Here is a 17,352-nt window from a genome sequence, read left to right on the forward strand (position 1 = left end):
TGCAATAAAAAACACTTTCAACTGTTTCACTATACAGATTAAAAGATTGAAATAAAGACCATGAGGCAGTGCGACAATGTTCCTTGTAATTCAGTGTTTGTAATGAAAGCCATCTAATGTTATTCATGAGTTTTTATCTTGGACCTGCCTCTTGCGTGGCGTCAAATTCACAAGGCCCCAAAGACGACAGCATCATGGGTGATGAAGGAGGCAGTTGAAGAAAAGCAGCGAAATAAAAGATTATCTCTTTTAATGTTATTAGTTATTAGAGAAGGCCGATTACAGATATTTGGAGCTGATATTCATATCCTGTAAAAGCTTTAAAGTCAGCGTAAGAACATTTTAATAATGCAAAAAGAAACAGAATATTTATTATGAATTCCAATAAAACTTTAGTAGCTCTCTGAAACTTTTTACAGTAAATTAGAATGTCAACAAAACTGACATGTCTAATCCTTTATTTAAACCAAAAACAGTGCAGGAAATAAATTAGGATTAGCAGCAACTCGTATAAAGGTACATTAAACTTAAATAGCTCCTTGAAACATATCGTAGTAATTAAATTAAAATTTCAACACAACTAACAAAAATACTTTTTCCCTTCAACCAAAAACTAACAGTGCAGGACATAAAAAATAGGCTTAGCACCAACTTCTATAAAGATACATAAAAACCCAAAACATTTTGACAACAAAACATCAATCTGTCAATACAACCAACTTCACTTGAATTAACAGAAAGCAAAAAGTGCATCGAAATTTTAACAGAGCTCATGAAATCAAAAGTGTGGGCACTCCCGTTTTTTAGAACCAGATTGACGAACTTATATAACTATTATATACGTCTCCACCTGAACTTGCCTCTCTACAACTAGCTAACTACACTTTTTATGCTATCCCTTAATCTCAAAGACACTTTTCTTTCACGGACACAGGCATGTCAGGACTAGATAGGTGGGCTTCCACGCTAACGTTATTGTTCCTGCTTCAGTGGCTTTGCCCCAGGTCGCTTATCCAGTCAGAAGACGCGGGGTGGGTAGCGAGGAGAGGATCGGAGGAGTAGGAGCAAGGGAGAGCAAGTCTCTGCTGCGGCCTGTTGAATAGATAAAAATGCAGATACCGATATCCATCAAATTCACCAATTTCGGCCTGTCCAATAATCGGTTGACCTCTAAACACTTGCCCAAATAAGGTTACATTCAACTATTGATGGAACTTGGCACTTCCGCTAGCAAAATGAAGTTGTGCAGTGCGTGGCCAGTTCAGGTCTGTCTCGTAATCTGCTGTTATTCTTGCCTCTTGTCTCACGCCGCCGCCATTAGTTTTGCAAACCGTGGGTGGCTTCTGAGTTTCTGCTCCGACTCAGGGTGACAAGAATAGCTGTTTTTGGCAACCATAAATTTGCCATTGGAAAGGGAGGACAGGAGGAGATGGATGGAGTATGAAGATAAATGACTTAAGTAAGGGGCAGAAAAAGAGAGCGTTTAAGTTGCTTTTGGTTGACTCTGGAGGGCCAAATGCAATGGTCCAGTTCGACACTGCTAATAGGTCGATAGAGGAAATACTAAAGACAACACAATCTTAAATGTTAAGAATGTTTTCATAGTAAATTGGCATTTGAGAAAAGTTTAAATGATACTTGTTAGAATGACAAGTACTTCTAGACAAACATAGTAAAATAATTAAAACTTATATTTCCAGATTTCATTTTTTTTTGTTCCACTGAGTAGACTGATCTGCCATATCAGATACAAATAGTTTTGCTCATTTGGTATTTTTAGAATTTACTAGAAAAGGAAAAAAAACTAAAATCTGCTAGTGTATTAAAAATATTTTAACATAACCTAATTGTATCCGTTTCACATTTTTTTTTTTTTTTTTTACTCTCTGCCTCCATCTCCTGGCTTAGAGTCATGATCTTTGCCTCACTCAGCTCATTTAAGATGCAAGTACATTTATTTCCTACACGCACACGAATAAACTCTTCTTTTTTCATATTTTTGGTAGTTTGGGTTGGTATTAGGACTCTGCTAAAAAAGGCCTTCTCTTATTTCAACATTTTCATGCTACACTGACTAATAGAAACAAAAAAACCTGCTGGGATGAGCATGACGTCACCCTCCAGCACCCCACGTTATTAGTCTCAGCTTTGGTTTCTGAAGATTCTTTGCATTTACTCTCAAAACAATTATAATATATAATTGCTGAAATTACTTTAATATTAATATCACAGTTTGATCAATTTCAGGTATCTTTTTAATTTTAGATTTGGAGCTGAATCTGGACTTGTCCGTTTTAGGAATAAAATAGACGTCTAAAAGTGGGATAACCATTCCACCGTGTGTTTACTTTATGTAATGTAATTAAAAATTTGCTTTTAAAATGTTTAATCAAAAAAAATGTAAAAGCAAATTTTTAATTACATTACATAAAGTAAACACACGGTGGAAAATATTTTTCCAACCTTTCTTTTTTTAAACATATAAAGACATCTACTGTATGGCCTTTTCAATGTATTTTCACCATCTTTTAACCCGTCCTTAGTTGGGTCGGGTTTTACAAAATAACTATATTTAAAAGAAAAAAATTGAAATCAACTCCTTTTGTGTCTTTCACAATAAAAAAAAGTCATACCATTACAAAAGCTTCCAACCACTGAAATGTAATGTGTTAGTAAAATAACAATAACAAGTACTAATAGCTAATGTTGGAAATTAGTCACAGTTAATTCTGGTGTGTATTTTTCTTTTTTTTCCCTAGGGATTTTGTTAGTAAGGTGGCCAAACAGTATTTGACCAAGCAACAGGGACAAAGCCATATATTTCTATGAAAAGAACAGAACCTACAGATTGGAAAAGAACACACAAAGGAGGAAGAAAGTCCCTGGGCATTTGTTCAACTTTGAAAACGAATTTTATTCTTCGGGTTTTGAGTGGTGGGTCCACTGTTTGTGTATGATACCTGTACAAGTCAGCCGTCCTACTATTTCTTAGTCTCGAGAGTTTTTGAGAATTAGCGCCTGTGTGAGGGTTTCAAGCAATGCTCTGCCCAGCTACTATATTTGACCTGAGGGAGTGGGCAAATACTGTTGTGCTGTGGGCTGTTATCAGAAAAACAAGCATCCTGAATTAGACTGGTAATTCTCCTTTGAGGCAGACATAATAACAAACATCAATTTAACTGAGGGACCGACTGAACAGTGCTGATATTGTGGTTCTTTTAAAAATCCAAAGTTTGGTAGATAACAGTTAATGCTCAATTTGTTTTTTATCAATGTGTATTCTAAAAGTGAGATTTTAGCAAAAATGTATATAATGTAATCCGATGATTAAGTTACATTGATGGTTTTTCGCAATCTTACGAGTTCACTAATGAAAACCATAAATGCAATATAGCTCGTAAAAACATTGCGTGACTGTATAAAATCCGATTTAATCATTGATGTCTATTCATCATGGTCACTAGATTTAGTTAAACATAAGCTGCAGTTATATACACACACACACACACACACATACACACATACACACACACATACATACATACATACATACATACAATCTCTTTTTGCAAAGAAGAAGCAAAATTTGCAACTTTCCGGTAAAGAAGTATTTTTAGGTGTTTAGATTGAGAAGCGATTCGCTTTTGCAAAATCAAATACGCTTGTGTGAGTGGAAAAATAGGACTCGTTTTTCATGTGTATTTGTTGGTTTTTGTTAACAGATTTACATCATTTTGATATTATCTGATCAGAGTTAAATAATGAATAAAAAAAAACCTCTTCCTTTTATGATTTGTGACAGGTACGCCAACATTCTTTGTTACATGACAGCCAGAAAAGGGTTTTTTTCAGTATTGTGAAAATGATAAAATATATATATATAAAAAAAAAAGTAAAATGTAACATGTTTCAAAAAACATCACGTGACAGCATCAAAACTTTTCCAAATTTTCAGGACTTCCAACTTTTCCATTTAGTAATTGAAACCTTTTAAATAATTGTTTTATGTCTGTTTCCTGTCCACAGGCATGAAACCATGTTGCGGTGTTCCCGATGCAAATTGGCTCGTTACTGCAACATCACTTGCCAGGTATTAAACTGATGTGTGCATGAGCATGTCTCCTTAATATTTTGTTTGTCATCTGTTATAATAATTCAACCCCACAGAAAAAAGCATGGTCTGAGCATAAGAGGGAGTGCAACTGCCTGCGGAGCATCCTTCCCAGAGTTCCAACCGACTCTGTCCGACTGACTGCAAGAATCATTTTTGCCTTAGTACGTTTCTTGGGTAATTAAAGTCCAGATCAAAACAAGAAGGTTTCTATTCACAACACACTCAATTAACAGTATTCCTACTTTTTTTCCTTTAAAAGGGATACAGATCTGTGATAATTTCTCATATCATCCCACCTTTTTTCAAATTCATTCTTTATTTAGTTATTTGTTTTGTTTTCTTTATTGTATCGAGTGACGCCTGCGTCTTGATCGCCATTTTGTCTCCTGCACCGTATTCTTTTTTGGGCATGTCTTTTCAAAAAAGGTTCAAACAAGATTTTGTATTTGCTGAAAACTGGTGTCGACTTATGTTTCACCACAAAGTAGTGTGGTGTTTTTATAATAATTAGGCAATAGTAATTTGACATGAACTTAAATGTAATTGCTGGAATCTGGCTCCTAGGCCTTAGATCGTCAGTATAGGAACAATACTGTTCTGTAAATCAAGGTTTGTTATATAATTATTCTCAATTTTCATTTAAATGTATAGTTTACTGGACGCAGTTAGGGGTTGGGGGTTTATTTGGTTCAATCTATGTTTATTTTCGGATTGCTCTGGCACCTTCTGATATATTTTGTAACATTTTGCTCTAATGGACTTCCGAAACAGATGGATAATGATCAATTAGAGGTAATAGTATTTATTTGACTGTGGATTTGTCCTACGTTGCATGTTTCACATCAGTCATGTTTTTACTATTACCAGTAGACTCAAATGGCCCATCTGTTGCTTTTACAAAATTGTCCTCTTGGGGAAAGTGAGTAAAGGGATATTTTTGTTGCTAAGAAAAAAACGATTTTATTTCATCTTTTAGAAAAATCCAATGAGTGAGGAGCTCTACTGTTTAAATGAACACCAATCACGTATGTTCCCCCTCCTTTCTGTAAGTACATTCAATTAAGGTATGTCACTAATTTGCTGTGTGGTCAATGTCCATAGATCTGACCTCCATGTCTGAGCAGAAGAAGCAAGGTTTAGCTCAGCTGGCATCCATGCTGGAGATCTACCTACAAGAGGAAGTGCCTGACCTGGCTCTGGAAATGACATCAGTGCTGCCCGGGTCCTGCAGACATCCTCTAGACATGATTGCAAAGGTAGGCTAATGCTTGCAAACAAAACAGTTTTGTAAAAGCGCTCAAGTAACCAACCTCCGCACACAAAGAACCACAGACCGCAACCAGCAATTTTTTTGTGTTTAATGTCCCCTGCTGTGTTTGGCTTGCACCCCAACATATGTCCTAGATCGTCTCTGCATCTGTAGCTGGAACCCTCCACGTGTGTTTGTGTGTGTATATTCCCAGTACAACCTAGGTTGTTTCTTCTCTAGGATTAAAACCGCATTTCATTACAACTTCTCTGTAGGCCGTGGTTGTCTGGCTAGGATCCCAAATCAGTCAATGGTGAATTTGCTCTATTGAAGATTTTACAACCATGATCTATTTTAATCAACACAGAACCAGACGTGGGTAGAGTAAGCCAAGAAATATACCCAAGTAGAAGTACTATTACTTCAGAATGATATGAGTCAAGTAACAATAAAAAGTAGCCATCCAAATTATTACTTATATATTAGCCTAATACCAAAATTATGTTGGATGCAGCACAACACATCTTATGGGGAATGACGTGACTACTCTGTCGTATGATACCGCCTTAAGTTTAACTTTGTTACGATATTAATGAATCACGGAATGTTTAATTTGAAAAAATTAAAGAAAATCAAGACATCCAATTTTTATGTCATTTTTAGTTCAAGGATTGGATAAAACAATAGGTGCCCCTTATCTGGGCAAGAAAAACTGCAAATAAATGCAGCATGCATTTATGAAAGAAAAATGGCAACCTTTGAAAAGGGAAAGTAAATAAAATCACATTAATACAGTTTAGGTTTGAGTTCTGTGCATTTATTTTTCTCTGTACCTTTGGGGTCCTTGGTTGATCTCTCACACACACGCTTATTTTCGACCTTTAAAGGGGGTGAAGCTTGGTTGGTAAAGCTGGCTTTCACACATTGGACTCTGGAGAAAACAATCAAATGAGGAATGTGCGTCCTTAAGTAACGGGTTCAATGAAGCTTGTGTAATGTAGCACAGAAAGAGTCTTTTTCACAAACCTACTTAAGTAAAAGTATAGTGATTTTAAAATACTACTAGAAGTACAAAATGTTCCAAAACGTACTCAAGTAAATGTAAGAGAGTAAATGTAACTTATCACTACACACTTAAGCACAGGACTGTATATTATTTGAAATCTCCCCCGAGTAGTGACAAATAGTTCCATACATGTGTAATCATTAAAAGCATGTGACGGGCACAAGCTACAACTCGTAGCTGTTTAACACCTGGAAAAAGGGTTTAAGCTTTTATACCTCCCGAAGGTTAAAAAAATAATTCTAAAAGATTGTTAAAATGTGAGCTAAAGCTCAGAACTGTTGAGGACAAAAATGGTATCCCAGCCACACCCATATCTGAAAGATAATGACAGATTTGTTTCTATGTCCTTCCATTTTTGACTAAATATCCTTGCGCTTGAGGTGAGCATGTGCATTTGCACCGTATCTCGGGTGAGATATTGTGTGTATTTTGGGAGCAAGCATTCTGAAGGCAGGAAAAGCTGCTGATTGAATACGTTTTGGGATTTCCGATGGGAACCTTGTTGGAGGAGGTGAGGAGTGAGCAAGGCTGTTTGGATTAAAGGAAGGGAGGATGAGGAATGAATGAGCAGATCACAAGAACTTGGAGAAGCATTTAAAGAGCAGGAAACCATGTGTTACTAGAACAGAAACAAGTGGAGTAAATATCCTGCCGAGGGTCGCAGTTTTTAAGCAGTTTCTCACAGAAAAAAAAAGAAAAATGTTTTTCCTTTTAAAGAATGAGGAGAGTCTCAAGTTACAAGACATGTCGGGCCTGATTTATTACAAAAAATCCTGTACTAAATTGTGTGTTCTTGCAAAAGGTTGAGGAAAGGCATTCAAAGCTATACACTGGATATTAGACAAGTTTAGAGTTGGAATATTCCCAGCAAAGTATATTGTCACAAAATGTTTCCTTTTTTACCCCTTATTCGCAATTTTAAGTCATATAACAAGTTATTGTGGGAGAAATCATTTTTTTTCAAGTTGATTTAAAAAACATTTTAAAATGTAGTCAGTCCATTTTCATTCGTACTTGTCAGTTTTTCTAATATTTATTGTATGTAATCCTGTTTTTATTTTCTTAAATTTTAATTGATTTTAAATCAAGTATTTTAGGCATTATTTGAGTCGATAAACAGATCTTTTTTGTCTTGTTTTGGTCAGCAACAACTGACTAATTGTAACATACACAAAATAGTGCTACTCTTAACAGTCACCCCAAAAAGTGACTGTAGCTTTCAACAAGGAGAAGATGTCATCAGATGGTGTCCAACCGCCACTGGGCGTTTCAACCCTGAACCACAACGCCCTCAAGTTAGCGGGCCGGCAGTGATAGCCAGTCACTGCCCATCTTCTCCTGGTCCCCAGCTAAATTTCTCCCTCCTAATCCAGAGCCGGCTTACCCCACCAGGGTTGTGTAACATAGGACTCTGTGGTCGAGAGTGCGGCAGATGCGGAGAGGTCTCCTGTACTGTGGGATGCTTACTGACTGGAGTCCTCCTACGTCTCACTGAGTGTTTCCACCATGTACTGCATCTGCTTTCCCCTTTACCACAGATAGTCCCGGGTTGATGTACGTTGAGGCGCCTTGCGTTTTTGCTGATTTTCCCGCAGTGGCACTTTGCTTCTAACACATCCCCTGTTAGTGTGGTTTGGGTAAGCCCTCTCGTCGTCTGTATTCGTGCCATAACCGTTGCCATTGAATCCGTCCTCCTGAGTTTCTGATAGCAGTATCGTGTAGACATTCTATCTACCGAGAGAGCTAACTGTGCTCATTGTGATAGCTGTTTACATCCCTCTGGATGCTAACGCTAGCTCAGCACTAAACCTCCTGCTGGCTGCCATCAACAAACAACAGCTTGCACACCCCGACGGAGCTTTCATTATCGCTGGCGACTTTAATAAGGCATGTTTAAGGACTGTACTTCCAAAATTCTTTCAACACGTGAACTGTGCAACAAGGGGGGGAAAACTTTGGACCACGTATACAGCAACATCAAAAACGCATATAAAGCTTCCCCCCCTCCCCCACCTAGTGAATTCCGATCACCTATGTCTTTCCCTCACCCCCTCATTCACCCCCATCCGGAGAAAAACAAAGCCTGTAACAAGGACAACACAAACGTGGCCTGCGGGAGCCCTCTCTCAGCTGCAGGACTGTTTTCATCAAACTTGCTGGGAGGTATTTGAACACCATGACCTCCAGAAATTCACTGACACTGTTTTATCCTGCATTCGATACTGTACGGATGAAGTCACAGTAAATAAAAAAATCAAGGTCTACCCAAACCAAAAATCCTGGATGTCCAGCGAGGTGCGCACCCTCCTCAAACACCGCAACACCGCCTTCAGGTCTGGAGACCAGGCTCTTTACAGTGTGGCCAGGGCTGACCTGAAGAAAGGCATTAAGAAAGCAAAGGCAGCCTAAACGAGGAGGATCGAGCACCTCTTCGCTGGAAATGACCCGAGAAGATGTGGCAGGGTCTTCATCAGCACATCACTAACTTCAGAGGCCACAACCTGGCAACTGTTGAGGCTGATGCTTCACTAGCTGCGGACCTTAATCAGTTCTTTGCTCGCTTTGAAGCTGGAAGGCCACAAACAGCCACATAACACCCACCAACAACCAGCAGCAGCACACTCACATTTCAGGAGCATGAAGTTAGGCGAGTGCTGAAAACTGTTAACCCCAGGAAGGCAGCTGGCCCGGATGGAGTACCAGGGAGGGTACTCAGGGACTGTTCCGATCCGCTGGCTGGGGTCTTCACCACCATCTTCAACCGGTCCCTGTCATAGGTGACCGTCCTACCTTGCCTCAAAACCTCCACCATCATCCCCATCCCCAAAAAGTCAGCAGTGGAAAGCCTCAGCGACTACAGGCTTGTCGCGCATACGCCTGTGGTCATGAAGTGCTTCGAGAGGTTAGTGTCCCAGTGCATCAAAAACGCCATGCCACTCACACTGGACCCACACCAGTTTGCCTACAGGGCAAACCGCTCCACTGACGACGCCATAAACACAGCACTTCACACTGTGCTGAAACACCTGGATCACCGGGGGAGCTACGTCAGAATGCTCTTTCTGGACTTCAGCTCAGCCTTCAACACCATTATCCCGGAGATCCTGGTGGAGGAACTCACACACCTAGGACTCTCTCCCTCCATCTGCCACCGGATAATGGACTTCTTCTCAAACCGCCCACAGTCCGTGAAACTCGGTAACCACGTCTCTCCCACCTTAACACTGAACACTGGCTCCCCCCAAGGTTGTGCACTGAGCCCCCTGCTTTTTACCCTCTACACCTCCGACTGCTCACCGACCCACCCCACAAACACAATCATTAAGTTCGCCTACGAAACCACCTTGATCGGCCTCATCTCTGAAGGGGACGAGGCGGCGTACAGGGATGAGGTGGAGTCACTGTCAACGGGGTGTTCGGAAAACCACCTCATACTGAACACCACAAAAACAAAAGAACTGATACTGGACTTCAGAAGGAATGGCAGGAGTCCAGCACCACTCATCATAAAAGTAGAATGTGTAGAGAGAGTCCACTCCTTCAAATTTCTGGGTGTGCACATCTCCGACGACCTCTCCTGGTCTGCAAACACCAGAGCGGTGGTAGGGAAGGCCCAGCAGTGACTGCATTTCCTGAGAGTGTTCAGGAAAAAACCAGCTAAAACAGCAGCTGCAGGTGTCTTTTTACAAAGCCACAGTGGAGAGCATTCTAACATACTGCATTACGGTGTGGTATGCTGGGTGCACAGCAGCAGACAGGAAAACGCTCCAGAGGGTCATCAAAACAGCCCAGAAAATCGTCGGTTGCTCTCTGCCCAGTCTGGAGGACATTGCCTGCTCTCGCTACCTCAGCAGAGCAGAAAACATCATCACCCCGGCCTCTTCCACCTGCTGCCTTCCGGCAAGCGCTACAGGTCACACAAAACAAAAACAAACAGACTCAGAGACTGTTTCTTCCCCAGAGCCATTACCACCCTGAACAGACACCACACAAAAAACTGAAAAAGTCTTGCAAAAACACTACCTCATACGAACGTAAAATGGTACTCATGTCTATGTCTCTTGCACATGTTGACTGCACTATGTTTACTGCTCACCTTGCACAATGTTGACTATTTTTTTACACTATGATGACTATTTTTGCACCAAATGCATGTTGCACAACCCCTTACGATACCAAACTGTATGTGACATCCTACATGCTGACATTTCTTGTTTAAATATTGTGTAAATTATAACTATAACCTTATCCTTCTTGTTTTATAACCTTATCTTCTCTGTTCCTTTATCTTCTTGGTTTTTTACCTCACTGAATGTGTGAAACTGGAGTGTCATGCCCAATTTCGTTGTCACAATATGTTAACCCATTTTGTAACAATGACAATAAATAATAATAATAATGCATTTTATTTAAAAGCGCCTTTCAGGCCACCCAAGGACACTGTACGGACAATGAAAAAAATACAATTTAAAAAGTTGTAAGCGAAATAATAAATAAAAATAAGACATAAAATCATAAAAACATAGGAAATGGAGAAGCTATGTGTTGTAGGCAGTCCTGAACAGGTGTGTTTTTAGACGGGACTTAAAAGTGGAGAGAGGTGTGCAGTTTTGGAGGTCCGGAGGTAGATTGTTCCAAAGCTTGGGAGCAGCGCGACTGAAGGCTCTGGCTCCCATGGTGCTCAGGTGGGCAGGGGGCACTGACAGTCGGAGGGAGGACGAGGATCTGAGGGAGCGAGTGGGGGACGTGCACCTGGAGAAGGTCGGACAGGTGAGGAGGAGCCAGGTTGTGAATGGCCATATATGTATATAGGATCAGTTTGTAGCTGATGCGATGCTGAACAGGAAGCCAGTTTAGCTGTTGGAGAACGGGGGTGACGTGCTGCTAGCAAGATGTTTTTGTGATGATGCGAGCAGAGGCGTTTTGAACCAGCTGAATTTTATGGAGGGACTTTTGAGGAAGGCCGAAGAGGAGAGCATTGCAGTAGTCAAGGCGGGATGTGACAAGACTGTGGACGAGAATAGCAGTGGTGCGGGGGGTGAGGGAAGGGCGGAGTCTGGTAATATTGCGGAGGTGGAAATAAGCAGTGCGGGTGATGGTGTTGATATGTGAGTGGAAGGTAAGCATGCTATCCAGGATGACGCCCAGACTCTTGACCTGGGGGGAGGGGGACACTAAGGAGCTGTCGATGTTGAGAGAGAAATTGTTTACTTTGGATAAAGTGGATTTGGTGCCAAGAAGGAGGATTTCTGTTTTGTCTGCATTTAATTTAAGAAAGTTTGTTGTGAACCATGTTTTGAGTTCGGAAAGGCAAGAGGTGAGGGAGGGAGGTGGGAGTATGGAGTTTGGTTTGCAGGAGAGGTAGAGTTGGGTGTCATCAGCAAAGCAGTGAAAGTGGATATTAAATTTGCGGAGGATATGACCAAGTGGCAAGAGGTAGACGATGAAGAGAAGAGGACCTAAGACAGATCCCTGGGGTACACCAATAAAGGTATATTCTATTCTATTCTATTCTGAAATTGTCAACATAAAATTCTCATCTTTTTCAGGGAACCTAGTAAATTAATCCAGAAGTAGTCATTTTATCTTTGTAGCAAATTCCAAGTCAAACTTGTAGCGCAATCAAAAAATATTTTCCTTGGTTTCATCCGTGAACTAACATGTTTTACCCTTGAGTGCAATATCCAATCTCGCTTCATACAATGTTTCACAACGTTGATATCAATGAAAATAAAGTTGATATTTAATCTAATTCTAAATGCAACACCGTTCCTTGGACCATTAATGCACTCATTTTATGACTCAGCAAATTAGTTTTGAAATGTCCATCTATTAATTTCCTTCAAATCATTCGTACATAAAAGTGTGCTGCACTCGTATCCAACCCATTAGATCTTCAGTTTGCTGTGCTGGCTTTGCCAAAATATATTTTTGGATGTGTTTACATGTGTTTCCCCATGTGTAGCAGCACCACACTCTGATGTTGGCTGGTCAGCAATGCAAATTCCAACCAAGTCACTTGGCCCCATTCATGCGTTTATCTCTCCGAGCTTCCACAACACGTAATCCTATAACAAACGCTCTAAAGTTTCTGCTGCAGTCAAGCACTTGTGTACACTCACAGTGTGTTAACTGGAGTGTGTATATGTGGAGTCATACGCATTGTTGAGGTATTTAAGGCTATTAATAGGCCGTTTAAGGCTTAAATATGTCTCATGGCCATTTGTTTCCTATATAGCGAGAACGAGTCTAAATCCCTTTTTTCTCAGGAGCTGTGAATTGCGCTGTTTTTATTGCGCTTTATAATGTGATCATTTTATGCTGGATGTTTTAATGCAACACTTGCTGAAATATTAAAAGATTGACTGAAAACATTCATCTAGGGAAAAATATTTGATTTCCCATGGTTTTTTTTATACAGTGACTATTAAACACTGGTTCACAATGTAGGGAAGTCTGTTTTTTTTTCCCCAAAACACGACTTATGTCAGTCTGAACGGCATATAACCGTTTTTTTTCACACCAGACCAAGGCCACTTTCATATGTGGTCCTAAATCCGATACATATCAGATTTTTTGAAGTGCGGTTTCTGTGTGAATGGTTGACACTTATTTAGACGACCTGCACGTCATAGATAGGAAGCAGATATCACTCTTTTGTGTTTAATGAGGTGCAAGGATGCTCATGCAAATCAACAATCATGGTGGACAAAAACACTAAAATACACATTCATGGAACATGTACAGTTTAATTCTGTGACTCATGGAACAGCCAACATAGCATCAGCGTCAAATAAAACCACACAAACAATATTCAACGAAGGGAAAGTGAGGTTTTGGATTTAATTGAAATTTGGGGGACGAAAATGCTCCACCGTTACCATCAATCAGTACTTTCACAAAGAATGAGCGCATTTACACAGGAGATCACTTACAAGTCACATTTAGTTGAAATTGACTTTCAAAGGGATACCCAAACTCTAAAACATAGAAAATGTGAGAAAATAGTACATGGTTTTTTTGTATAATATCTATGAATATTTTATTTGTATATTCCAATTATTTTCAGACATAAAGCATTTTAAAGAAAGACTGTCTTGTCATTGTCATCCTGAGCTGTGACGTCTTTAGGGTAACACCGGCCCCATCGCAAGCCAGGCACGATCTTGGTTTGCATGTTGATTAGTCGAAAAGGTTTTGAGTGTTTTAAGCCAAGTTTTGGTGGAGAATGCCTAGCTGGCTGCTAAAGAGGGCTAACCGCTACCAATCGGTGGAAAAATATAAGGCTGGCTAAACAAAAGCATTCAGGATAACTGGGAGCCAACAACAAAAAATAGCCACAGCAACAAACAGAACCCTGTTCGAAAACCGATTTGTTCGATTACCAAAATCATTTTTCCCATTAAAAATAATGTACCGTAAATTCCGGACTATAAGCCTCTACTTTTTCCCCAAATGTTTAGCCCTGCGGCTTATTCAGTGAAGCGGCTAATTTATGGAATTTTTCTAACGGCCACCAGCGGCGCAGGGATTTAAAAGGTAAGATTAAGACCAGTAGTACATGTGTGCCAAGAAAGACTGCAATCAAAAGTTTTAGCGTATATTTTCTGTAAAGTTAAGGTACGTTCCGATACTGAGGAAGATGCCCTTGATGGCGATGGTTATGAGAAGGAAGTTGAAGACGATCTACCGTGAGGGACGGGTTTGTAGAGGGTTATTGTTCTATATTCTTAATCAATTATCCATTATCCGTTATCGGTCAAATCATAATACACTGCAAAGCCAAGAGGCTGAAACACTTGTTCCCAGCCAAGAGGATGAGTCAAGGTCCTAGCCACATGGCCAAGCAGCGATCAAGGCGAATGTACTGATCCTGGAGGTACTGCAATCCCGGGCCGATGCGAGGAGTGGACAAAGCAAGCTCTTATTCCATCTCCCAATTGCAAAAATCAACTGAGCACAATCCTGTAACTCCATAGATAGTGTCCTTCATTGAAGCACACAGTTAAAAAAATCACAGCCGATTCTTACGATTTCGGCTCTAATTTCCACAATTGTAGCTTCGTGAATTTTACATTTACAGGACGCTTTTTCTTCACAGCTATGTTTGATATGTTGCAAGCGTGATCCTACTAGCGTGTTGGTACCTTTCAAAGGCACGGTCTGGGATGAAAGTTATATTATTATTATTAAAGCTTTGAAAACTCTCTCGGTGTACCGTCTTTCTTCGTAAATATGTGTAACAATGTATAATATGTATTTGCAACTGTATATTTTTGTAATGTATTCATTTTAGAGATATATTCTGTTGTGTGTTCTGCGGACTAATCAAAAATAAAGGGCGGAGCAAATGCGGGCTGATGGGAAATGTGGTAAAGCTGAGTTACCGGTAGATCTGTCTGTTGTCGCATCGGACAATAGTGGATATATATTTTTACCACCCTTAACTTTGGAAGTATCCATTTTGTTTCCTTGGATTACTTTCAACGGGACCCCGACTTTGCAAGTCTGCATTATACCTTAATTACGGGTATCAGTTTCTATATGCGATGTCAACTGTGGTTCTGAATTTGTATACTATCTATGTATCACAAGTGGAGGAGAGACCAAAAAATCAAATTTGAATCAGGAAGAACCTGGAAATTCTAATTTGATTTCTCATAAAATACCTGAATTTGGAAATGACAAACAAATAGAAAAGGCAACTGCCACTCCAAAAACACATATTAATCAGGAAGGGCCTGGAAGAGAGTCCAAATTAGCAAATTTGTTTGCTACGCCATTGCCGGGATTTGGAGAAGACAAACAAATCGAGAAGGCGAACGACTCTCCAAAAACCCATACGGGCACTGGAAAGAGGGGTAAAAGTAAGACAAAATTGGGAGTGGTGAAAACACCGGAAACAAAGAGAAGAGATTTAGAAGAAAGCCGATTGCCGATGAATAAGCCCACAAGGGAACTGTATGAAGTTGAGACGGAGGAAGTCGGGGAGGGAAAAAATCTGACCCTTTGTGGGCAGGGAAGTAAGAGACCCCTTGATAGGTCCTCTGGCTCACCCCCTAACCCAGAAAAAAGGGGAAGACCTGGAACCACAGACAGAGAGTCAGAGGATTCCAGAGTTTTCCCCGGTGAGTCTCCAAATGAGGTACTACTCTTAAGTGATGTGTCTGACACAGGTGACACTCTCGATGATCACCAAAGAATGGACTCAGATCCCCCGGTTTTGTCTAACTAGTTTAAATACTTTAACAACAATTATGAACATTACATTCTCTACTATCAATGTGAGAAGTGTGAGATCAAAGGTTAAGGCTCACAGTGTTTTATCGTTCTTAAAAACTATCAGAACGGATGTGTTTTTACTACAAGAATGCTGCATCCCCTTTCTAAAAAATTATAAACAGTGGGAAGAGATTTGGCCATATCCGTCATTATGGAGTGGCTCGAATGAAAACCGTAACGATGGGGTAGCCATTTTAATAAACAACCCTCAACTCATCATAAAGTGGAGTACTGTGATGAGAGACGGATGCGCAATCTTAGCAAGACTTTCTTATATAGGGAATGATTTTAACCTCATTAACATATACGGCCATGCCGACAGACAACTCAGGTACGAACTTTTAGAGGACATCCAGTCGCATATGCTAGGCCATCAACCACTAATCGTGGGAGGAGATTTTAATTGCATCCTAAGTAGGAAGGATAGAAAGAGGACCGATGAGGAGTTTAAAGTAGATAAAACATCAACTTTATTACAAGACATGTGCCGGACATTTAAACTGGTGGACTGTTTCAAATCCATACATCCAGGAGAGGAGGGCTTCACCTGGTTCAGTAGTGACAATGCCAGAGCCTCTCGAATAGACTACATATTTACAAGGGGTTTAGCACAGAGTGATGCAAGATTAATTCCTGTTTTTTTTTTCCCGATCACTTGCTACTGTCCTGCTCTCTCTCATTTCCTTCAGGTATGACTGTTGGGAAGGGTTTGTGGAAGTTAAACTGCTCCCTGCTGGAGGATGAGGCTCTAGCCGCACAATACAGGGAGCTGTACAAAGACTGGCAGACCCTTCAAGACTCGTATGATTCACGAGCACAATGGTGGGAAATGACAAAGAAGCGAACACAGACCTTTTTTAAAAATGCAGGGAAAAACAAGAAACTTAAAGAGATGAAACGCATGTTGGGACTACAAAGAAGACTCCAACGCTATATCATCCTAACAGAAAAGGGGATGGACTTTAATGATGAAATCAAAGAGACCAAACAAGAACTAAACGCTTTGGCGGAAATAAAGAGCAAAGGCATCATAATAAGAAGCAGAGAAAGAGAAATAGAAGAAGGGGAAAAATGTACACGCTATTTTAAAAAAAAATTATGAGCAAAAATGAGGGGCTTTTTAAACTTCAAAACGAAAACGGGCAAATAACAAAAGAAAGTAGTGAAATAACCAGATTGGTCGAAGACTACTACAAAAAATTATTTGAAAAGAAAGAAACACATGAGAATGAAATGGGGCATGTATTAGATCATATTTCAAGATCAGTGCGTCAAGACCCCTTTTTAACATTGGACTTTACCCAAGACCAACTGAATGATTGCATAAAGACTATAAAAAAAAGGCAAATCACCCGGGGAGGACGGACTCAACCTCGAATTTTACCGGACTTTTTGTGATATTTTAGCACCAGATCTGATTACTGTTTTTAACGAATTTTCCAGTCGAGACAATATGCCAGACAGTTTCAGAATAGGGATAGTTACTCTATTGCACAAAAAAGGAGACAAAATTGACTTAAAAAATTGGCGACCCATAACGCTTTTAAACGTGGACTGTAAAATTTTCAGCAAGCTTCTAGCAACACGAATGTCTGTAGTCTTGGGAGACTTGGTTGATCCAGACCAAACCTGTGCCATCGT

General features: G+C 40.1%; 1 protein-coding gene across 1 annotated transcript in view; it reads left to right on the forward strand.

The window, feature by feature from the left end:
- Positions 1-17,352, forward strand: part of smyd3 (SET and MYND domain containing 3) — a 166,549-nt gene that overhangs the window by 37,206 nt on the left and 111,991 nt on the right. The window contains exons 2-5 of the mRNA XM_088334760.1: positions 4,027-4,090; positions 4,168-4,275; positions 5,091-5,139; positions 5,216-5,370. Of these exons, the coding sequence (XP_088190886.1) occupies positions 4,027-4,090; positions 4,168-4,275; positions 5,091-5,139; positions 5,216-5,370 (376 nt within the window). The remainder of the gene's footprint in view (positions 1-4,026; positions 4,091-4,167; positions 4,276-5,090; positions 5,140-5,215; positions 5,371-17,352) is intronic.

This window comes from Urocampus carinirostris, chromosome 4 (genome assembly GCF_059441175.1).
Source record: "Urocampus carinirostris isolate Australia breed hairy pipefish chromosome 4, RoL_Ucar_1.0, whole genome shotgun sequence".
Taxonomy (NCBI): domain Eukaryota; kingdom Metazoa; phylum Chordata; class Actinopteri; order Syngnathiformes; family Syngnathidae; genus Urocampus; species Urocampus carinirostris.